This window comes from Lissotriton helveticus, chromosome 8 (genome assembly GCF_964261635.1).
Source record: "Lissotriton helveticus chromosome 8, aLisHel1.1, whole genome shotgun sequence".
Taxonomy (NCBI): domain Eukaryota; kingdom Metazoa; phylum Chordata; class Amphibia; order Caudata; family Salamandridae; genus Lissotriton; species Lissotriton helveticus.
In genome coordinates, this window is record NC_136069.1 from 460,118,212 (window position 1) to 460,143,661 (window position 25,450).

The following is a 25,450-nucleotide window of genomic DNA, read 5'->3' on the forward strand; positions in this document are numbered from 1 at the left end:
TGTGGTACGGTACCATGGCAGTGTCCCAATGTACCAGGATCGCTTGACATGCAGTGAGCAGCGCCAGTGCTTTCTGCCTGCCTCGCAACTACCACAGTGGACATGTTATGGGGTTCAAAAGACCCTGGAGAGTGTAGCTCGGAAAGCGAGGTATCTCAGTCTCAAAGGCGGAGTCGATATCATTGAGCACCTGCTCCCAGAATCTCTCCAGTCTTGGACAGTGCCAAAGAAGATGTGCTAGGGAGCCTGTCATATCACAGCCCCGCCAGCATTCCTCAGTATGGTTCTTGTCCCATTAGTGGATACGAGCGGGCGTGAGGTACCAATAAGCTGCTACCTTAAATGCAGACTTTGCTCCAGCGGTATTGTAGGCTGTATGATGGGCTCTGTAATGGATATTGTCCCACTCCTTGTCCTTAAGGGCCCTCCCCAATTCAGCTTCCCAGCATAGTTGGCCTCTAGAGCGATTACCTTTCTGGCCTGGAGCAAGAAGAACATAGAGTTTCGCAATAAGATGTTTGCCATCTTCCTTGTTTGTTATCCACTTCTCAAAGGGGAAAGCTTGCGGGAGACATGCAATAAGTATGCCGCTGAGGTAACCCAGTGACGCAGTTGTAGATAATAATACTCGTCTGTCTGGGGAAGATCAAGGTCCCGTGGTATCTGAGAAAAGGGAATGATACCATTTGGGTCAAATAAGTGGCGCCAGCGCTTACAGCCCGCCTTCCTCCAACGCTGTGGGACCTCAGACTTACATCCTGTGGGGAAATCTGGGTTATCCACCTTTTTTTAATTTATTTTTTTTAATTTTATTTTTTTTATGTTTTTTAAATCTGTTTATTAACAGCAAGTTGAATACAGCGTCAACACAAGATATAGAGACCTTTTTTCCATTTAGTGAATAGCAAAACTGTAAATAGAACAACCCCCCCACCCCAGTCCCCACTTCGTGCAATCGAGACATTCTAGAGCAATAATAATCACCTATCCACCCATATCGATCAGATGACACTAAGCTACGACTCTGTTGAGAGTAGTACAGTCAAACAGTGCAGCGACCAGTGACTATTGAGACAAGGCCACCCCATTCTGTACACCATCAACTGTGGCTTCCTCATGTTCATCACATGCCAGCAGGTATTCTCTCAGTGGCGCCCAGCTGTCCTTAGGGCTAGAACTCTCGGGAAGTTCCTCCGAATATGTATTCAACTGTTCCTGGCAATAAATCAAGTCTTTAAGCCATTGGGACGCCTTAGGGCAGCGCTTCCCCTCCCATGTGAATAGCACCCTTCTTTTCGCTAGGAGCAGAGCCACCTGTACAAACCGGCCCAGCACCCTTTTAACCTCAGGGAGATATCCAAGAAGACACAGAAGGTGTGTGCTATCTAGAGCCTGACCTGTCCTAGCTCCCAGTATTTGCAAAACTGCTGTCCAATAGGAATGAACGGCCCGGCACCGCCAGGACAGGTGTAGAAAGTCAGCCCCAGCCAGCCCGCATCGTCTGCAACAGTCGGTGTCCCTATAGCCTATTCTGTGGAGCTTAACGGGAGTATGATAGGTCTGATGAAGGAACTTTAAGTGTATAATACGCAAATTGCTATTAGAGGAGAGTCTGCCCGTGGTGGAGCAAATCTGGGCCCACATCTCCTCCGTCACCTGTACATCCAAAGCCCTGTTCCATCGAGCTAGGCCACTGTCCTCCGGGAGTATCAATTCCGAAAACACTGTCCTGTATAGTCTAGTGAGTAAATGTTTTCTAGTGGCCGCAGTAATGACCAGCTGCAGTGATTGAGAGGTGACAGGTTCACGGGGGAAAGTGGGGTAGTGATCCCGCACCGCCCTACGCAACCGGTAACAAGTGTACGTGAATAGGGGTGAACCGTTAGTAATATAGGCCAGGTCCCCACCAGTGACATAGGCCCCATCCACAAACAGGTCTCCCATTAACGAAATGCCAGCCGCTGTGAGCGTACGCATTGGTCCCGACTCTCGTGCTACCGAGAGAGCGGCATGTCCGCTGATGTACATGCTAGGCGCATACAGCGGCAGGCGACCAGTACTTCTACCTATCTCCTGCCACGCAGAAATCGTAGCATCAATCGTGTTGATCTCCGTTCGCGGTGTGTGTCTGTGTGTGTGCGTTATTATGTTCAGCAGTGGAGCGTCCCCCGCATCCCCCTCTTCCACCGCCACATGCGGGTGGAAGCCATGTGGTCGGAACCAAAAGTATGCAAAGTGAGCTAGACAGCATAGGTAGTAAATGTAAAAGTCTGGAGCGCAAAAACCCCCTTTGGCGAATGGCAAAGTGAGGGTACTCCAGCTAATGCGCGCCGGTCGCGCACCCCACACCAAGCGGAGCAGTTGTGATTGCAATGTCTTAAAAAAAGTTTTATTTAAACGAATGGGGACGTTACAAAAGAGGTACAGAAACTTGGGGAGGATCACCATTTTGATGACTGCGATGCGGTCGGCCAGGGATAGAGGCAGATGAGACCAACGATCCACCTGCTGCACCAAGTCTGTGTAGGCCCTCCCATAGTTCTCACGTACGACAACAACGGGGTCCCTGTGGATCCATATACCTAGGTACTTAACCGGTTCCACAGTCCATATCAAGGGATACTCCATCGTGGGAGCGGACGTGGCCGGCGTGAGAGGGACTATGACCGACTTCTCCCAATTTATGCACAAATGTAATTATAGTTACAACGAAGGTGCATTGCCACTGGAGCAAAAGATTCATGTGGATTGGTTGGCCGCCTACAGGGGCTTTGGCCAGGCCCTACATCCAGATGCTGCGTCTAACTCTACTGCGCATAGTCAGTAGGTATGCTCAGTAGGAGGGTTGGGTAAATAGATTTTAAAAACTGAAAATCGCTAAAAAAAACACAAAAGCTAAAGTGACTTTAGAATTTGGGCTGGTTATAATACTTTACTTTGTTTTAAAACAACACAGAATTGCATTGACAAAAATCAATGGTTAAAGTAATGTTACAGTTAGGCAAGGTATGGTGCAGAACAACAGTCCCAAATTTTAATAAATGGTTTAGAGACCTCATTACCTGCAATGACTGCTCTGAAGTATACACCTCCGTTCAACCTACAAATTCCGGACCCAAAGACCTATTCGGTCACCTAGGGACATATCTTGCATGGTTAGGTGTGGACAGCTCTGAAGAGCACGAGGCAGGGGACACGGATGATAAGACGGGGGTAGCAGAGTTGCGCAGTTGACATACACATACGTGCTGTGAGACCTAATGGAATTCCCTTCATGACAAGCTATTATTACAATTGAATTTGCACTCCTATTGGACATTGCACATCTTCTGTTGTATTGTTATAATCTCTAAAAAAAAATGTTGAGGTACTAAGACTTTAGGTTACATCAAAAAGGTCATTTAAACAGCAGTAGGTTGTATGATGTCATCAATGAGCATGTCATGGGTGATGTAATGTGTGAGTTAATAAGCAGTGCATGGGGGCGCATGTTATAGTTCACTTGGTAAACTATAACTGGTGAATTTCAATGTTTTTTTGTTTGTTTTAAAACACCAGTTTTTATTTTATTTACACAGCCCAACTATAATGTCACAAATCACTTTAATCATTTTTTGTGAATGCCTAAGTTTTGTTTTTTAATGGAACCTAACTTATTAGTACCTTACCAAATAAATAAATATTTAGGCAGCAGTGAGGAAATAGCAGGAGGGTAGTTGAAGCAACATGGGTGCAGGTGGAAGCAACATCAGGGTGGGCGAAAGGCTCTGGGAGAAATGTGGAGCAGGGGAAAGCAAACCAACAAGAGAGCACAATGTAGTGTTGGGGGAGAAGCACAGGGCAAGAAAGAAACAGGCCAGGAGAAGCACATGAGGTCTTGCACAGCATGTAAAAGGTGGAGAGAAGCACACTGGCAAAGAAATAGCAGTGCGAGGGGGGTAAATACGCAAGGGAGACAGCTGGAAAACACATTCACTCTTGTAGAATACTTAAACAAAAAAAAAGGCCTCAGAAAAGTGAGCAGTGAAAGGACACAAGTAACATACAAGCCAACAAAAAAGAAGCATGCCCGTAAGAGTGACAATGAAGCCAACCATTGATAAGCAATGGGTGGGGTGTAAGCTGACAATACATCTCACAACAGACAGCCCATGCACTGCCTAGTAGGTGAGTCCTAAAAACTCACCTAATGAAGACTGGTTCACAAATTAGAAAAAATATTTTTGTTAGATGTTGTGTATTATTTTTTAGGTGTGATGAATCTTCTCTACATTGGAAATGACACTTGATTTTTAAGTATGAAAATATGTTGATTATAATAGGAGGATGTTTTAAACATTTATTTTATAGTGATATTTTATTCATGGTTTTGCTTATTTAAATGGACAAAAAAAATATATATATATAATATATATATATTTCACACAAGGTTTCCCCTATAGAAACACCACACCTGGGAAGCCAATCCTCCATCATGCCGGCAACAGTGAAACTGGCCCCAACCTTCATCGAATTCAAGCGCCAAACATGTTTCGGACAGGGTCGTCCTTGATCACTGGCAAGAAAAAAGCAAACAGCCGCTGATTGTGGGGATACTTGCCTTCTTTATTGAAAAAAGTCCCGCCCCACTGGGCGTGGTTCCCAATCGGCTGTAGTGGTGTTTCTATAGGGGCAACCTTGTGTGACTTGTATTTAGCGGCCAGCCCGGTCGCAGAAACGCCCAGCCGTGATTTTATCGGCTCCAGGGTCCTTGGCAACGAAGACTCAACAGGACCGGGGGCCCAACCATGCGGGATTTCAAAATCAGCAGGGCTCCGAGTGCTTTCATATTGCATCAACCCACTGGGGTATTTATTAGACTTATTGAAGGGCATGCAGCAGCACCCTCTGTGGAATGATAGTTGTTGGCACTGCCAGTACCAGAGTGCCTGGCGGCACACGGCACCAGCCGATTGGGAACCACGCCCAGTGGGGCGGGACTTTTTTCAATAAAGAAGGCGAGTGTCCCCACAATCAGCGGCTGTTTGCTTTTTTCTTGCCAGTGATCAAGGACCACCACGTCCGAAACATGTTTGGCGCTTGAATTCGATGAAGGTTGAGGCCAGTTTCACTGTTGCCGACATGATGGAGGATTGACTCCCCAGGTGTGGTGTTTCTATAGGGACAACCTTGTGTGAATTTTTTATATATATATATATATATATATATATATATTCACTGAAAAAACCATAGGTTATACACCATATATAGTTAGGAATTAGCATTTAAAAAACCTTATTTTACTCACACAAAACCATTGAAATTCCATATATAGTTAGTTGCACTAACTATATATCGCGCACCCGCAATCCACTGCTGATGATGTCACATATTACATCATTCATGACATGGTCAGTGACATCACTGATGACATCACTGATGACATCTCAAATGACATCACTGATGACATCACTGATGACATCTCATTTGACATTACTGATCACATCACTGATGACATCATTCATGTGATGATACAATGAACCTCTTCAGACTCTAATATAACCTTAGATACACTCAGTGTAAACAGACACTCACAGACTGTCACTCATCCATGGAGTTACTCACACACCTAGTCAGTCTTGCAAAGAATCAATCACACCTCGATTTCCTCAACTATATAGTTATACACACCTTACTTATTGGAACATATAATAACACATATTTACTCTGTTATACAATCCCTGATACAAGTTCACAATAATCCATACAGCCACTCACACATTCACTGGCTCTTATGCACAGTTATTTATATATGTCAACTATCACATGTACTGTGTTTTACATATGTACTTACTTTGACATGTAGCACTGAGATATCCATTCACTCACCAATACACTCATGCACACAGTCAACCGCCCATACAGATGTTTCCACATGCACTTTTGAACCCATACATCTAGTGAATCAACTGCTCACACATCTATGCACAGAGTCATACACCTCCCAGACACCCACACACACACTCAGTCTCCCATACAAATACTTGGGCAACTAATCAATAACCCATATAGTTAGTCATATAGCTAATGATCAACACATGCATCAGATTACAAAACAACAGACACAATGATGCACAATTTAAAACAGTTTAGTCACTAACCCATGCACTCAGTGAGACACATTTAATCACTCACTTATACAGTCAGTCATGCACCTACTAAATCCTTCATCCAGACACTTATACATCCACTCATTCTTCAATATGTAAGACATATTTTAACTTTACAGAAGCATACAGTCACTGGATGTTGTCATCAGTGATGTCATCAGTGATGTCATTTGAGATGTCATCAGTGATGTCACTGACCATGTCATGAATGATGTAATATGTGACATCATCAGCAGTGGATTGCGGGTGCGCGATATATAGTTAGTGCAACTAACTATATATGGAATTTCAATGGTTTTGTGTGAGTAAAATAAGGTTTTTTAAATGCTAATTCCTAACTATATATGGTGTATAACCTATGGTTTTTTCAGTGAATTTTCAAGGTTTTGTAAATGCTAATTCCTAACTATATATGGTCTATAACCTATGGTTTTTTCAGTGAATTTCATTGGTTTTTTAACAGCTAATATCTGGAGCTGTAAAATGTATTGTTCTTTAAATCCAAAAATATATTTTATATGTTTATGAATAATTTTTTTTTAAAATATTTTTTTTTCTTCGTTCCCGCTTCGCGAATCGGGAAGCTTCCCGTTAGCTGACCTTGATGCCGCGAAATAGACCGCGAGCCGGTAAACGTTTCTTTACCGCAAGTGCCGCGTTAGAAAACAACATCGTGACGCCTCCCGTCCGCATGACGTTCCACGTTGTCGCGTGATACGTCATATGACGTGCTACGTTAGCGAACTGGTACGCGAAGCGAGTGCCAAAGCGCAGGTTTCTGGAAGCAAACCGGGAGGCCCTGCAAAGCGCTTAACGTAAACACAGCAAGTCATGTGACTTGGTAATAACACTTTTCATTGGTTCATTTCACTTTTGGTTTCCTAATGATGTAAGACTAGGTCATATAATCTAAAATGAACACTTTTGATTGGTTGAGAACTCTTGTTTTTCCCAAATGATGAAAATCCCTCCTTCTTTCCTCACTCTGACTTTCATCATTGTGAGAGAAAGACCCTTTGTGATCACTGAGCAATGGCTTCTTTAGTAGCTTCAGCTGGTGCTTCCCCACCACCTCCACCACATCCAAGGAAGAGTGGACCACCTGCTCAAGTTGTAATTCAAGAAGAAGAAGAAGAAGAGGAACAGGAGGACGAGCACGAAGAGAGGCAGTTTTTGCCTGAGCAGCCCAAGACGTCTCACCGGAAAGAAAACTTCATTTGGCAATTTTTTAAAATTCCCAAAGGTCAGAAAAAAGTAAATGCAAGATACGTAACTTGCCTTATATGTCAAGATAGACTGTCCAGAGGGACCGACAAAAAATACAGTTTCGGAAACTACACAATGCATCGCCATATGACTAGGTGGCATCCTAACAACTACAGTGCTGCACAGTTTCGGAACGACCTAGATAATCTCCCTATTATGGCCAGAAGATCTGTTGTACCGGAAGTAACGGGACCAGAGGGCAGGGAGATGGTGCCAAATATACAAATGAGATTTGGTGAAGTAAAACACACCTGCGTATTTTGCGATGGATTCATTTCCTACGGAGAAAGAAGCATCACTCTGATCAACAGAGCTATTGACTATCATATGCAAGTTTGTCCGAAACGCCCAAAATAATAAATACTTCTTTTTTTTGTTTTGTTGCTCCTGTTGAGCCCTTTACAATGAATCGTTTTCATTGCCCCCTCCAAGAAAAACCCAAAAAAATATAAAACTGTTCCGAAAAATTCAAAAACAGTAAAAAAATGTTCAGAAAAATAAAAAAAAAAGTTCTTTTCAGAACTACCTCCCCGTTATTAAAAAATTGGTACAATATTTGGAACTGTGCCAACCTCTATTTCTCTTAGTTCGCTTCCTAGTTCGCTCTCTGGTACGCGAACTGGAAGCGAACCAAAAACAGTAAGTATAAGGGAAGGAAACACACACTTATGTTAAAAGAAAGACAGCTATAGGGGAGTAAACTAGAGATACTATTACCCATAATCCACTACTGATGATGTCACATATTACATCATTCATGACATGCTCAGTGACATCATCAGCAGAGGATTGCGGGTTTTTTGGCAACATGCCTTATCCACGGTTTAATAACGCTGCCTTTTGCTTTATATAAGTTTTCAAATTGTATGAAATATATACCAATAGGTCTTTATGAACCTTTAGGTAGTGCTTTTGTTCATGAGGTCTGGTCGCTTCCATACACATACAGATGTTTCAAAGATGATCAAGAAGTTTATCTGAATGGAGAGGAATGCACTGAGACGCCAGATCATTCACTAATGTGTAGGCACATACAGTTACACGATTCATGCAACAAACACCGACCAAATATGGCTTGCGTGTTGCAAGGCACGCCAGTTCCTGCTATCATCCCCACGTTCAAGTTGTTGGAAAATGGTAGTTATTTGATGCTCAATAATGAAGATTGTTCTGAGTTAATTAAAAGTATTCCTTTTATCGTAACAGTAAGTGAACGGGTTATTTGCTGCAGAAATGTTCTATTTCTTCCCACACATGAACATAGGGAGTTTTCAATCTGGCCACAAATACCAACCTTGGGACACGTTTCAACGGCATGACAAGAATAAGAGCTCTTTTGTCTCAGAGAGAGGTGGCCTTGAGTTCGGCCCGTGAAACTTTCGTACTTCACATAGCGAACACCCGTACACAGGTTTGCCTTTCAATTTCAGCAACATGTTTCCGACTATCTTTAACGCATCCTCCACAAAATCCCTGGCACACTTTTTTAAAGTTGTTACCAGTGGTCTCGTGACTTCATTTGAGAAAATCTTTGGAGTCATCCCTGCTCCCTTTCATTGTATTTTCTGCACTCTGGTTCGTGGATTGGCATTTTTACTTGCATTACCAGCGGACGCTCTTGTGCTTTTTTACATTTTTAAATATGGATGTCCCTCCTATGCAACCTCCGACCCTGCAGCTGCTGACACTGTTCCGCAATCGCATGCTAGAATATTATGGCACAATGCCGTTGGCGATATTAAGCACGGCATATGGATTATCTTTTCGGTTCTCCTACTTCACCTGTGTCCAGCCTGTATTTCACTGCCTGACCTGTGATTTCGATTGGGCCATTGATTTGTGTCTCTGCGGACCGGTTTCTCCTGACGTCGACTTTAATCAGCTGATGACTCCTATCATTACTCACGAGTTGATTTGTCCTGGCGAAAGGATTATGGCTGTGGCATTGATGCATGGACTACTTGGTCCCTGGAATTTACTGGCGGCAGCACAGTCTTTCTTGGAACACAGCTTTCTTGAAAACCCACCGAGCTGTCCTCTGATGGTGATAGAGGATCCGGTGCTGGGAGAGCACGTATGTTCTTTTCCGCTTTTAAATTGGATGGCTGAACTGTTTTCGGATGAAGACGGTGACTTCCTATTGGAGGCTGTTGCAGCTTATTTTGCATACACAGTTATGTCATAGACCTTTTTCATGTTTGATATGCTGAGTACTAGCATTTCATTGACAATTCATTGACTTATTTGTCAAGTTTTTATTATTTACCTTGCCTATTGGCTTAAGACTCGATAAAGTACTTGGCTGTTTTATTTTTCTTTAGCATTGAATTTTCCTAGTTTTTAATGCTTTACCTTGCGGACCGTCCACATATAAACTTGCAATCTGCTCTCATGAGATGGCACTTCTATTATCTTATTCAGTTCGTTTCCGGATCATGAGGAGGTGTCATCTAGGTCCTGGATATCTTTACACCGTGTTAAGTTAGCATGGGCTCATTACCGGTTTAAACGCCATTTTTCCTTTTTTGCAACTTCTGCACACGACACTTAGTTGTTGCTTTAGCTTTCCACCTAGTAGTTCATCGTGGTTTACATGAGAATAATATGTTATTGGTCTACTATCTGCTTTACTTGTTAAACTATATCTGTACAGCGAGTGCTAAAGTTTCAAGAACAACACGATACAGAATTGTTATGAGGTCTGATCTCCACGACTTCATACTCATAACATAAGTGCAACTTCTGCCAATTCTGGGCATGAGGCGGGTTTTATATTGCTTTGCCGAACACACATACACAACAGTTGATGCGGTTCACATGAAGAGAGAGCTGGTGTATGCTGATGTGATTCCTTCAAATCTAAGACACTAAAGTATGGACACGCCCTAAACCAACACAAAGAGACCTTCTTAGCAAATAATATAATATGTGTATTAGGGAGGGTGAGATATAAGCAGCCGCGGGCCGTGGAGGGAGTTACGATGGGGCAGGGAGGCGGGGAGGGGGAGAAGCAGGGTGGAGCCCTCTCTACCTTGCCCCTCCCCCTCCCCGCCTCCCTGCCCCACCGTAACTCCCTCCACGGCCCGCGGCTGCTTATAAGTGTTGCTAACTCTTATTCATTTACAGCATGTTAACATACTGTCACCATTCGCTTTTTATGTACTAGTAACTATGCTGGTAATTTTGCTACTGATAATATGTGTACTTGTATTCTCCACCCTGCTTCTCCCCCTCCCCGCCTCCCTGCCTCACCGTAACTCCCTCCACGGCCCGCGGCTGCTTATAAGTGTTGCTAACTCTTATTCATTTACAGCATGTTAACATACTATCACCATTCACTTTTTATGTACTAGTAACTATGCTGGTAATTTTGCTACTGATAATATGTGTACTTTTATTATCTAAGGTACTACGCCTGAGAAGACGGCATTAGTAAATAAACATTTCAAATACACATCTGTTCTTCTTAACTCCATGTTCTGGTTTCTAAGAAATCTATAACGACCGACTGTTCATGAGTTCCACGTATCCTGAGGTACTATAAGTTCATATTCTGGATTGTCTAAACATTGAGAGTTTGTTATATCCAATGTGACACTGTACCTAGCTTGCTAAATAGTTTTTGATTACTAACGTGAGTTTTGGGACACCCTAATTCGCCGAGGTTCCAATCCTCTGTCCACAGTTCTGTGTGAGAACAGAAACCCTGCGACAGGGGCACCCCCGACCCTTGCTGGAGCTTCATCACACTTGCGATACAACTCCAGCAATGCGCCACCTTTACGGCACAGATACATCACGCATCTGTGCTGTTTTTGCCCCATGATGCGCCGCATTGTAAATGCAGCACACCATAGGTGACGGAACAGCGGCACAGAATGACTAACACATCCCTGGTGATGCGCCAGTCATCATAAATCTATCCCTATGCTTCTTATCTTGTTAGAGATGAACCGCCATATGTATCATCAAAGTTATTTGCATTTCCTAAATAGCGAACTTTAAGGAATAAATAGCGATTCTTTACCATTCCTAGTTTGCGATGAGCTATTTGCTAATTAGCCGAATGTAGCCCAATGAAGCCCAATGTAGCCCAATGTAGCCCAAAGATGGCCGCCAGACACACAAAAAAACAAATGTAGCCCAAATATCAGCCAGATGTAGCCCAACTATAGCCCAGTGACAGAATGACCAATCAGCTTCGCAAACCTCCGTTACGCGAAGCGGAGCGCTGTTACAGATATATATCTTTTTTTGAACGTTAATTTCTCAAAATCCACTGGAGCACATATATTGAGACCTAGCAAAGGCACATCGGGCTACCAGTCCCTAATATTTTGCCAAATTTCGTGCAAATCCATTCAGCCGTTCAATTATTATTTTTATTAATTTTTTTTGCCCCGCGGGGCCCTTTTAAAACCTCCACATCAAACCTAGGGGGTCAGCGAGGATCTACTATGCCCCCTTATAGTTATTTCCCCCTTTGTTTTGACCTCCTCTTGTCCTACCGAGAGACAAGATGGCGGCCGCTACGGACTGTTTGGAATGTTGACAGACGCCGGAGAACCAATCAGCTTCGCTTCACAAAGCTCCGTTGCGCGAAAAGTCCGCGAACCAGAGCGCTAACCGGTCCGCTGTTACAGATATATATCTTTTTTTAAACGTTAATTTCTCAAAATCCACTGGGGCACATATATTGAGACCTACAAAAGGCACATCGGGCTACCAGTCCCTACAATTTTGCCAAGTTTCGTGCAAATCCATTCAGCCGTTCGGGCTAAAAGTGAGGCCAACCGCCCTATGGAAAACTCAATGTTAAAAACACGTTTTGGGACCCCCCTTTTTTCTCGGCCCCCACTGGACGAACCCCCCCCCAAATTTTCAAGGGCTGCTCAGAAACAAAATGTGCCATTTTCCTGAAAATTTCAGCCAATTCCGTCCACAAACGCCAAAGTTATTAGACATAGAATTTTCAAAAAACCCATAGAGAAAAAATCCTAACTATATATACCTACTGGCGACCGCCAGTAGGTAATATATATATATATATATATATATATATATATATATATATATATATTTAGTTTCTTTGGTTTGTGCTGCAAGTTAGTTATAAAACCTACTTTTGGACTTTAATTGCATCCAGACGCATACAACTCCATAATTTATTGTCTGTTCTTCAAAGAAGATCAGGACCTCAATCCTTTCTCCATTGTATGTTACGGATTTAATGTTAGTGAGTCAGTGCATCCTTAAACATAACCCTCTAGAGACGCTAGGTAAGCAAGGTGTTTCCTGTCAGTTTATCAAAGGTGACTCCCAAAATCAGCATATTGCACTTGGATGGATTTTTTTTACCCCTTTCCTCCATCCTGAAATTAGAACACACTTTTGATTTTTCCAGCACCTTCTTCTCAACCTGCTCCACAGAAGGTAAGTTCCCTTCAAATGGTTTCTTCTTTCCAGTGTGTTTCTTGAGCACATATCCTTCCTCATAAGTAGTGGGCTATTCCTTGAACCAGGCCAGATGGGAATGGCTACCTCACCTGTTAGACGCTCATCCCCCTCTGAACTCTTCTTAGTATTATTTCCTCCAGTGCCATTGTATCTACTATAGTCCAAACAGCTAACTTTTCTGATTTTCCCAAATTCCTCTCTTGTGATACATTTTACCTAACAAAGAGAATGCTTGATGGTCTTGAGTACTCCTCATCAAAGCCTGTTGGTAGAAATGGGATCTCTAGGTGGCAGAGGTTTGCACCTTATCCATGTGGGGACCCGTATTCTAGTCAGGGTAAGGTAGTCACACAGCTAAGATAACCTCTGCTCACCCCCGTGGCAGCTTGGCACGAGGATTCAGGCTTATCTCAGAAGCAATGTGTAAAGCATTTGTACAAACACACACTGTAATACAGTGAGTACAATACAAATAGACACCACACCAGTTTAGAAAAATAACCAATATGTATCTGAATAAAACTAGACCAAAACGACAATAATCCAACTTACACAAGTAAAGAAATCACTTTAAAAAGGTTTAAATTAGTTCAGTACACTATGGATACATCACTTTTAACACAAAGTACCGGAGATGCACCAAAATCAAAGACAAAAACTAGTGCAGTGGAGGTGAGGCGCCAGAAAAGCAAAAGGGATGCGTTGATTCCTTACTCCCAGTTGAGGTGACTATGATTCCTTACTGCCAGGGGAGGTGATGTGTCGGTTCTTTACTATCAGGGGAGATGAAGAACATGGAGCCCAGAGGCAATGCGTCGAAAAACCAGATGTGATGTGTCATGCGGCAGTGAAACAGGCACATAGATTTCACAGCCACGATGCAGGTGCCGATTTTTCTTCAGCCGCACAGCAGGGCCTGTGCTGAAGTCGGAGCACGCGCCAAGGATGTCAGTGATGCAGTGCTTGGGACTCTGGTTGCAATGATCTTTCAGCTGAATGGCAGGCGCTGCATCAAATCTTCAGCCGCACAGCGGTGCTGCGTCTGATAAACGGGAGCTGAGGGTTGATGCTTGGATTTTCTTAGTTCTTAGAAGCCAAGTCACCTCCAGGGGCCTAGAAATGGGTTTGAGACCCCTTGGCAGGTCATAACTCTCAGCAGAGGAGTTCAGGGGGATGTATGACGTTACAACGCATACTTTTACAACGCCTACCTTTACATCGCAAGTTTTACAACGCATCCCATTACAACGCATGATGCTTTTGGGCGCTGGATAGTGAATAGTTTAATTTACTATTCCAACTCCAGTCCCCGTGGATAGTAGGGAAGGTGTTGGATAGTACATTAAACCTATTCCCTATCGTAGAGCGCCCCCAAGCGCTATGCGTTGTAATGGTTTGCGTTGTAAAAGTTGCGTTGTAATGGTAGTTCGTTGTAAAAGTTTCGTTGTAAAGGCTGTATACCGTTCAGGGGCTGCAAAATCAAATTCTAGCCCTTTCACTCACAAGACAGAAGCAGCAGGCCAACACACAAAGCGACAGGCAGAGTGTCAGTCTCCTCCTACAGCATCCAGATCTTTTTCCTGGTAAAATGTCCTGTTATTTCAGAAATGTTCTGAAGTTGTGGTGTCACAGCTCCAGTACTTATACCAGTTTTTGCCTTTGAAGTAGGCAAACTTCAAAGGAATGTCTTTGTAGTGCACTTTACTAGGGACTTACTAGTAAATCAAATATGCCAATCCTGGATAGACCAATCACCTATACAATTTAAACAGAGAGCAGATGCACTTTAGCAGTGGTAAAGTGCCCAGAGTCTTAAAACCAACCAAATCAAGTCGGGCAAAATAGGAGGAAGGCAAAAGGTTTGGGGATAACCCTGCAAACAGGGCCAGGCCCAACACTGATCAAATGTTGAAGTACTGCAAAGCCCAGATAAAGCGAACATATGTGGTCTTCTTAACGATTGAACTAGCTACATGATAATGGTAACTTTGTTGTATTAATATATATACATCCAACCGTATGGCTCACTTTCTCTCCCGGTAGGCGCTGCCAAGCGTGGCCGCGTTACTCCTGCGGTTGAGCCCAACCGCTATACCTCACAACAACGATTCCTTCGACTGGAGGAAAGCTTGGAGTCGCAATAATTCAATCGTAATCCGCACAAGTTTGCATTAATTTATTCTTAAATCCATTGGGGTGTCAAGAAACAAAGCAATAACCAGCGCGTTTCGACAGCCTCCGCTGTCTTGGTCACAGAGAGTCCCTCATTGTATTCAGCCCCTTCAATACTTTATCCAAAGGAGCCACACCCAAGATAGCCTTTTGGATCTTGCGAGAAGTCAGGCGGAAGTTCTAGCAATGAGAAAGGTCTACAGCAGTCTATTGCTGTTTCAGATTGGAAACTATGGCTGGTATCAGTGAATGCTTGGAGCATATTTATGGCTCCTTTTTTGAGCAGTTGCTATCCTCTACCATTGTCTGAATTCCCTCAAAATATGCGGTGCTCCAGTGGGAAGCGGTGTTGTGAAGAGAGGCCCGGGATTGGCATAATGTTCCTCAAGCTATGCTTAACAAGCTTATCACTGTCGGAATCCTCACTGGAATCCCTGGATTAGCCCTGCTGCCCTTGATGCCCAGGCATGCTGCCCCAGCGAGTGACCAGAGGAGTTGTGTCCCCCATCCCCAAACTTCAACGACATCTGAGTGCAGCAGGCTAGCCAGCAGAGTGTGCGAAAGAAGGAGCCGGACAATTGGGTAGGGGTTCCTAGTCTAGTTCCTAATGGCAACTTCATGAGATGTTAGTTGAGTGGGAGGCACAGGGAAATGCTATGTTGGGTGAGCACCACCATCCTACATTGACATCCTCAAGAGTGTCCTAAAGGTCACCACGACCAAATGATGGAGCCCTCAAGTGTTGGTATATTGGCACCATAGGTGATCAGGCTGATGAGCAGCCCTATGCAGAAGGTGCTACCCACCACTGGGGTTATTACAGTGTTCATATTGGATACACCAGAAGGGATGTGTTGACCCTCTAACTAGCTGTGTACCCTCTAACTACATTGTGCAAACGGCTTCTCTTTGCTGTTCTATTCAGTAAAAGAAAAACCCTTGTTTGCCATGTTGAGTACTGAGGTTTAATCTCACTGACTTCAGTTTGAAGGCACTTTATGGTTAGAGGCGACTCCTCAGCAGGGGCTTTTGGGTGGTGCTCTGTCCCCTGTGAGCGCCACATAGTGCCCCCTCTTTGTACCTTCACTGCTATTTATTTCATTTACCAATGTATATGAAAATATGACATTCATGTTTTCGTGAACATTGGTCGCAGGTCAGTCCTCTTGGCTTCTCGAGGCTCCTGAACCCAGGAGGAGGGGAGCGACGATCCAGATACAAAGCGTGGGTTAAGAAAACGGTAATCTGCAAATAGATGTCTGAGGGGCATAATTCAACCACGGCCCCTCATGCTGGCACAATCCATTGTATTTAGGAGCCATGCTGTGCAGGGCTCGGGCAGCACAGTACATCCTGGGCTGTCTGGGTGAACTTCGATGCATCCATGTGCCCCGCGAGAGGCCGCAACGAGCAGCATGGGTGAGATCTCAAGCCCTTTCCTAGCTTCTGGTGGAGCTGTGCGCCTAGCCCCAGCTGAAGCTGGCAGGGGGCTTGAGAAGGGTCTTCCTCTGCTCATCCTGGCCCTGCTCCTCTGACTGGCCCCTCGTTTCCACTATAGAAATATTGCTGCATGCTATTGCCAGCTCTGGATTCCTGTGCTATTACTGCCATGGAGGAGTGGCCAACTCAGGAAGCAGTGGAATTACAGAAAAATGCAGTGGTGTTGCTCTGTTTGTGTCAGTGAGTGGGAGTGAGTATGAGAGTAAATGGGGGAATTGAGAGTCAGTGAATGGGAAAGAGTGAGTGTGTGTGTTTGAATGATAATCAGTGAGTGGGGGTGAGTATGATTGAGAGAGTAGGCGTGTGATGGACTGGGAGTGTAGGTGAGTTAGGTTAAGTGAGGAATTAGAGTATGTTAGTGAGTATGAGTAAGAGTGGGCATGGGGGTGTAAGTGAGGAGTGAAATAGAAAGAGTGAGGTGGAGTGTGTGTTTGTGTTTTTAGGCGTGTGCGTCTGATGAAGGCTATGGCCTAGGTAAGGTAATACTATGGAGGTAACCGTAGCAACATTGTGACACTGGCATAATGTGGAGTGGTGTGGCTCACTGGTTAGAGGCGGCAGACCCGGGAGCAGAGGACGGCCCGGGACCAGGGTTCAATTCCCGACGCGGCAGGGTCTTGGACCAGGGTCAATGGACTTGATAATTCTCACCTTGGTGCCTACTCTAACTAGGGATCACACTCGGCAACTCTGGGCATTAGCTTGCCTCATCTCCACAACGGCCCCCCACATACGCCGGGGATGCCTGGTTTCACCTTGGAGATACCCAGAAGGGACCATCTCACAGGGAAAGCCAGGACGGGTTCCCCAGCGGTCTACAGCGCAGAGATACTCCTTCGGGAGTCGATTCTAGCGCTTTAGAAACCCACAATCAATCAATCAATGGTGGCCGTTATTGGCGAAATTGAAGGCCCCGGCATACTGGAGGTAATTCTTACCATATAAGAGCACAAATGGCTCAAAGCAGAGCTTAGGATATGGAAGGCAGTTCTCGGTGTATAGAACAATTATAGTAAACTGCTGGAGCAAATTCTTAGCCTCAAGGAGGGTTTTCCATGGTGTATTTGGGGGAGCGTAAGAGAAACTATGAGAAAACTCTGATCCTGACATACTGTAAATCGCTTGCATACGATTCTCTCATAGACTTAGGTGACACCAACGGCAAAATTCTGATAAAGGCATATTGTATATAATTCTTGGCATAAGGCAGCATCCATGGTATCTGTGTGTCACCCACCACAAAAAGGTGGGTATGGCATAATGGAGGTAATTTTTACCATATAGCGAAGGATGAGACACAGAGTTGAACTTGTGGTAACCATTGGGCGCACTGGCACATATTGGAGGTTCTGATATCTTTTCGGAAGTGCCCTCTGGTATTTTAGCAAGTTTATGTGGTAATTGTGGTTTGAAATGCACAATTCGACCCCATCCCCCCCCCCCATTTTTTTCCATGCAGAAACGCCCTCCACCCCCTGCCCCCCCCCCCTCCCACCACCACCACCACCAGACACCCCTTAGAAGTAGTAAGGTTCGCTTTGCTCTCTCACTGGAAGCATGGCGAGGATTATGCCTCACCACTTTTAAAGCTCGCCAGCCGCCACTGTTTCTGAGGGACTCTGGGACTCTATGGTGTAAGTAGAGCCCTTCTTTGCCTGCTGTTTTCGATTCTTCTCCACAGTACCCCGAGAGCATTTAAGCCTTCTTCACCTCTTGGCCCCTACGGCACTGGACGGACAGACGTACAAGCAGTTTTTTTTGTGGTAATTACTGACTGAAATTCACAGAAATCAGATTTGCATTCACGTGTGGGCATACCATGTCATTGTTTTTAAAACGAGGTTCAGTGTTGTTCTGTTGTGATGTACAATATGAGGGGGGCATTCCTGTTTAGCTTTTAACAGATTTCTAAATCGCTTAATTTTCTGGCTTCCTCGCAGGTTGGAAATGGACTAAATGGGAAGAGTTCCCTCCAGCGGACCAGCTTTTCTATGCTTTGGCTTGTTTGAGACAGCAAGGTTACAATCCTTTCAATGAAGATTTTGATCATCTTAGAAATACACCGAACAGCCACTAGATGGCGCAACAATTCATCGAAAGATTTTATCATGATTTGAAAATAAGGTTTCTTATAATACACAACTCTAGGCTGCATTATCAGATTCGAGGGCATTATCGACGTCGACAACTGAACTTGAACCCGTTGGAATATGTTTAAACATGTTTTCACTTTTTTTTTATCGTGTGTAATGGCTCTTGTAAATTGTGCGTTAGCCCTTTTCTGTTTGCTAGGGCTCGTGTGGATTAAGGCTTTTTATTTCCCTTTGCAGACTACGGTCCTAGGACATTAACATCTATACACAAAATCTTAGATGGGACACCCCAGTGCAGTATCCAGCTAAGCAGACTATATAATATAAAATATCATAAAGGGACCTGCATGTTCAAAGCTACCAGCATACTGACAACCATAAAACTGCACACCTGCCCCTCATACTTCATCATGCACCACACTGCTACCTGCTGCGTCCCATAACACAATAACCGCACCTCAGTGGTCATCACGCACAACATGGAAAAACATCCCACGTAGGATCAAAGCAAAGACCACATCCAGCCACACCCCCTTCATGGTGTAGCGTACTGCTCCTGTAGATAAGCGCTTCAGTGCCCCACTTAGGGGGTAGTATAAGTTATAGGAATGCTGCAGTATAATACTGTACAATGAACAATGTAGCAATAACTAAAATGTTCCAGTTATTTCTGCTTAATTTCGCACATGCCTAGTAGGAACAATTCTATAATTGACATGTTACTACGTATGGACAAATAGTTGTAGATAGTAAGTGCACAACATATGAAGTATGCGAGTTAAATCAAATTAACTGGTTAACTACATGAATCTAGGTATTTACAGACACTGTATCCCATCCTGAACTTTCACTTACAAATCATTGATGTTAGATTTATTGGTCTAATTACTTCAGTGGAAGCAAAATAAGACCACAACATCCAGAATGTATCAGGGTATTGTACAAAAGCCTAGGACTGGAAACTATGTACAAAATAATATTGAGGGAGGTGGTTACCCTACAAATAAATATTTATGTTTCATACTTACTGGGAATCACAGATGCAGCTAAACTCTTGCTCAGTAGCCAACCCTATTTGTATGCTTTCATTCCTTACATCCCCTATGTTCATCTCAAGTCACTCTAGTTTGAGTATTGTTCGCCCCGCAGTCAGTTAATTAGAGATTTCTGTTTTTTGCAAAATAAATAGATCATACTTTAGAAGTTCAGTAGAGTTTGGTTGAGGAACATCAGTGCAGGAAGAAGTAACGCAAGCTTCTCTAACATACTGTAATGTTATGTCATACTTACGCTTGTAATGGCGCGTGCTCTTCTCACTATTCTGTTCTAGATGGTGGTATGCACACGCCATTAACTAGGGTGTAAGCATGTTTGTACTTGAATGTGGACCTGTGGTGGTTCACCTGTTCGTTGCGGCCTGACATCAACTGTTAGGGCAGTTGGACTCGAACCAGCAGCGAAGGGAGTCGCACTCCCATGGGCTCAGTAGACTCTGAAATAAACTTGGATCCTTTATGCATTCTGGCTCCTTTGCACTTTATTTGCATATTTGGACCCCTCTTTGCATTTGGCGACGTTTGGTGAAGCTTATGCTACTCAACAATTTTGTGCACTCTTCCTCTGTTCCGTTAGGAAACCTTCCTGCTGCTTGTCAGCTTTGGAACAACTGCCTGCTCCTTATCGGGTCTCGCTTTGGAGATCATTGGGGCATTTCAGATCTTTTCCGGCATTTCCCGCACCTCTTGGTCACTTGCCGGCTCGAGCAGCGTCTCACGCATGCTCACTCGCGCTGCCTGACTGCTCACATCACCGCATCTTTTAATTATTCGGATTCGTTACTGGGGTTGACGTCATCACGTGCTCACGCACGGTGGCCATCTTGAATTGGTTTGGTTACACCAATTCAAATACTCTACATGACGTTGCCAGTGACGTCATCACGTGCCATCATGTTTACGTAACCGTTCAATATTTTTTCCGACCAGTGCAATGGTTGCGAAAGAGATTATAACTTTTGAGAACGCCATAATTACTGAATTTGAGAATCTTTTTGAGACACCTTTTGTAAAATATAATCTTCCAAAAGATGAGCATAAATCTCTCCAACATCTCCATACCCTTCCTGGTACTATAATCAAGCCAGCAGATAAAGGTGGAGGTATTATGCTCTGGGATAAAGAGGCCTATAGAGTGGAGTTGCTAAAACAACCGTCTATAGAAACATTCTACAAGAAGCTGACAGGCAATCCCACCAACCGCCTGGCTAATACTATCTCTATTCTTAGTCGACCGGGGCATGATGGTGGTTGGCTTAGCGAGAACTAGGCTTCCTTTTTGATCACCAAATCACCAACTGTACCGGTAATATACATTCTACCGAAGGTACACAAGAATGCCATTACACCTCCCGGAAGACCGATTCTCGAGTTGCAATTCTATTCTGAAGCCATACCCCCAATATGCTGACTTTTTTTATTCGCCCCTTTGCCACAGAGGCAGCAACTTACACCAGGGACACAACAGCAGTGATCAATGAGGTTGAAAACCACCCTTTTGATCCCACTTGTGAACTACTGGTATAAACTTGGATCCTTTATGCATTCTGGCTCCTTTGCACTTCATTTGCATATTTGGACCCCTCTTTACATTTGGTGACGTTTGGTGAAGCTTTGTGCTATTCAACAATTTTGTGTACTCCTCCTCCGTTCCGTTTGGATTTTGAAAGCCTATATACCAACATCCCACAGATAGAGGCTTTAAATATCATTGAACAACTTTTGTAAAGTCGACCTAGACCACATAATGTCCCGACCAACTTTATTATTGAATGTGTCGGAGTTTCCTTGTGTGAGAACTTTTTCTTATTTGAGAATACATTTTACCAACAACTAAGAGGTGTTGCGATGGGGGCTGTTTATGCCCCTGACATAGCTAACATCTATGTTTCAGATTTTGAACAGAAGTTTGTCTATGATACTCTAAATCCTTTCATGTCTAACATCATTTGTTGGCTAAGGTATATAGACGACGTATTTGGAGAGGTAGTGAAGATCTGCTACTTCAATTTCATGATTGGATTATTTCTAGGAATCCACATTTAAAATTAAAATTGGAATCCGACAACAATAGTATGAATTTTTCAGATGTTTCAATCACAGTTGACAGCAATAATTTGCTCTGTACCACTCTATATACTAAACCTACGGCAAGGAATACACTGTTGAAATATAATAGCCACCACCCTCACGCTCTCAAGGACGGTCTTCCCTTCGGGCAGTTCCTGCGCCCATGCAGAAATTGTTCACGAAGGCAGGACTATTTTTTGAAGGCAAATAAACTTAAAGAAAAGCTATCCAGACAAACTCCTCAAAAATTCTCTGAAACACGCGTGGTATAACGGTGACGCGCTGCTGCAAGTAAAGCATAAATCGACTCAACCACAGTTAGTCTGTGTGACTACATTTAGAAGAGCAACTAATAGCATTAAGAAAATAGTTAACAAACATTGGGCCCTGCTGACTGGACTTCCAGAATTAATTGAGAAACCCTTTTCCAACTTGAAGGATCGACCTGCGCATGCATATGACACATCTGACACTCATGTAGTGGACAACATGGACAGTTAATCCCTGTAGTAGGTCACCATAAGTGTAATATGTGCTCCAGAACTATGAAGTCTTTTGAGTTAAATGTACATAAGACTACCATTAAGTATTTTTCTAATTGTAATACAAGCAACGTGGTGTACTGTGTCCAGTGTCCTTGTGGCCTGCATTATATAGGCAAAACCACTAAATAGTAAAAAAACGTATTCTTCAACACCAATCAAGGATTCGATGTAAGGTGGAAAATGCATCCCTAGTCGAACATTGTCAGGCAAAACATTCAGAGAAAGATATGATACGGTGGGTGGTAGAAGTAGTCAGGCCCTCAATTAGACCGGCAAATGTGGATCGTATTTTAACTTTAAAGAAAATCAATGGATTTGCTGTACAGACAGTATTACTAAAGGACTCAATTCAGCAATTGAATGGCACACACTTGCGTGTATCTGTTGAAAGTAATACGTTATGTATTGTGACCAGTTCTGATACCTTTGTAAACAGTGGATACAGTCCACCATTGTTTCACTGTCTCTGGATCCTGTTGCTCTTTGAATGTAACAACTATTGCACATGTTAACTGTATAAAATGTATAACACATTTCGAAGGAACATGCCTAATCACTAAGTGAGAATTGTTGTAACCATTCGAGCAATACATCTTAGTTTATTTGAAAGAGTTTAATGCCTTCTTGTGTATCTGTAATCCTGATTTCATGAAAATGTCAACATTATCTGGTATTGCAAAACACCATGATTCTGCTGTATACCTATATGTATATATTAAATTTGAACATTCGATTTGTATTCTTCCTCTGTGTTTTCACTTTGGGTGTCCCTTATAATTTCAAAATGGTTCTCACATTGTTGCAAAGCTCAACTCTAAAGTTTATTTCAAGCTGTAGCTCAATACGCTCAATCTGTGAAACTCAACACTTGAAAGGTCGATCTAAGCCATAGTTGCACACTTTAAGATGGCAGCCGCGTGCCCTTTGTTTCTGTGAACAATGCGGTCTTAGTTGGCAGCCACGCGTTAAACAAATACGTGATTAAGATAAGTCGCTAGTTCAAGGCTCTATATGAATTTAGCCATACATGTTGAATCTGCGTAATTCAATCCGTGGTGTAGTAATTACATTTATACAACACCTACTCGATTATGGCTGGGCACTGTGAAACGGCAACACAGCTTTGTGTTGTTAATAATGTGGAACATAGATACTTTAAGATGGCCGCCACGCTTTTTCCAATAATGTGGAATGATGATAGTCCGTTGTCTATACCACTGAGTAGAAGCCGTCCAAATAAAACTGTGCCGTTTTACAGCCCGAAAAGTGGTCTGATTTCGGAAAGCGGGACGCGTACAATACTACGACTCACCGATCACCAATTTGGTAAGTCATGCGATGATTTGTGTTATTGATAGTACACTTTTTAATGCAGCTAGGGTCAAGGCATACCTTTTTGTTTTTATTATATTCTACAGAGCGGTGTCTTCTAATTAAACTACTCGGATAGAGACTACTGCTCTTCTGATATAGGTAAGCATTCAAACCCCTCTAACGATATGTAGCTGTTTTTCTCACAATAGATGCATTAAGGTTTAAATCATGTCCTTTTTGTCTGTCTCCCAACAGTCAACGGTGTGCACCGATTGGCACCTTTTTTTTTACATCCAAACTGGACAGTGGTTACTGTTTTTCCGCCTTAGGTAAAACAGGCTTCCTTGCGGTGTAACATGAAGTACTAACGCTGTGGTTTAAATATGGTCTCTCCATAGGAATAACTGCGCTAACACTGATGTGAATGTATTGCTGTATATAAACACATATGACTCTGTATTGCCATATGCATTTTAAAATGAGGTCCTGCGTCTTTTAACAGGAGATACGGTCAAACTTTTTATTTATGACAGTCTTATCAGTCAATCTCTTTGACAGTCTGACTAGTCATTTCCCAGCTTGAGTTAGACTTTCCCTCTCAAATAACTGTTAAAAAAAGACGAGGGATTAAGCCATCAAGTTAATATGTCTTGCGTATCGTAGTCTCACATTTGTGCTTTATTAAATAGCACTGATTTCTTGAATTCTGCTGAATTTAGCAAACGCATGATTTATACACAGACATTCTTTTATATTCACAGCTTATAAACCTAGAGGAGCCCTTACGGTGTTTTTAAATTCGGACTCATCTGGCTTTATTAGAATACTGAACCAGATTGAAGTAAGTTAGACATTCTTGTAAAGACTAATTTAGAGCTGTTACTGGTGATAGCTTGAGTATCATTCACTTCCTTTCGTAAAAGTATGTGATCTACTTCTATCTTGACTACATCTCTGGGTTAAGGTTTGAGCTGCACTTAGATTTGAGTTGTACAATGTGGCTTTCTCTTTCTCTCTGACACAGGTTTGTTTTTTCTTTCTTTTATTTTGTCATGGTAGACTTTTTGATGTAATTTTATACATGATGTTCCTACAGGGGACTTTTTTTAACAATTTACTCTACGTCCTGAAGATGGTCTGACGCACAATTCAGCCACAACAGACTGAAACGTCGACTGACACATCTACTTCCCTAGCATTTGTTGCTTTGTAGGAACTGATCTGTTATTTCAGATTCATTTCCCCTCTCATTCTCATTTGGAATAGATGTTTACACCTATGATTTGCTGGTTGTGCTTTATATCCTCTGTCATGGGGTTTTGTTGTATTTGAATGTACCCTTCTTAATTCTGTTCACATTAAAAATGGTGTACCTTTGAAACAAAGATATACCCGTGTCTAAGAATTTCGTGCTATTGAATATTTGTTTCTTGAATAACCTCATTGATGTATTGATTGTTCAATGGTTAGCTACCAATTGGGGCTTAACACACAAATTATAATTTTTTTGTATAACATTCGACTAAGAATAGCTAATGAAATCCCTTGAAGGCACCTTTAACAATTAGTAGTTTATCTGCCCAAGCCTCCAAGGGTGTATTGGGTTCCCCACTTTTCTGTTACTATCATGCACAGCGGACATTTTGAATTGGTTTCCTTACTTCAATTCAAACACCTCATGGATTACTAGCAGCTTGTTTCTCATCACATTCCGGTTTCCTTGAAATCACATGGATTATCTCCTGCTACATTAACTCCTTATTTCAACTGCTGTATTTTGCTAAGTTTCTTTGGTAAGAACTTACAACAGGTACTGTGTAAAGATTGCC

The 25,450-nt window shown here is 43.0% G+C and overlaps 1 protein-coding gene across 1 annotated transcript in view; it reads left to right on the forward strand.

Moving 5' to 3' along the window:
* Positions 1-23,040, forward strand: part of NUDT15 (nudix hydrolase 15) — a 56,473-nt gene extending 33,433 nt beyond the window's left edge. The window contains exon 3 of the mRNA XM_078657330.1: positions 18,485-23,040. Coding sequence (XP_078513456.1) covers positions 18,485-18,621 — 137 coding nt within the window. The 3' untranslated portion in view covers positions 18,622-23,040. The remainder of the gene's footprint in view (positions 1-18,484) is intronic.
* Positions 23,041-25,450: the final 2,410 nt, after the last annotated feature.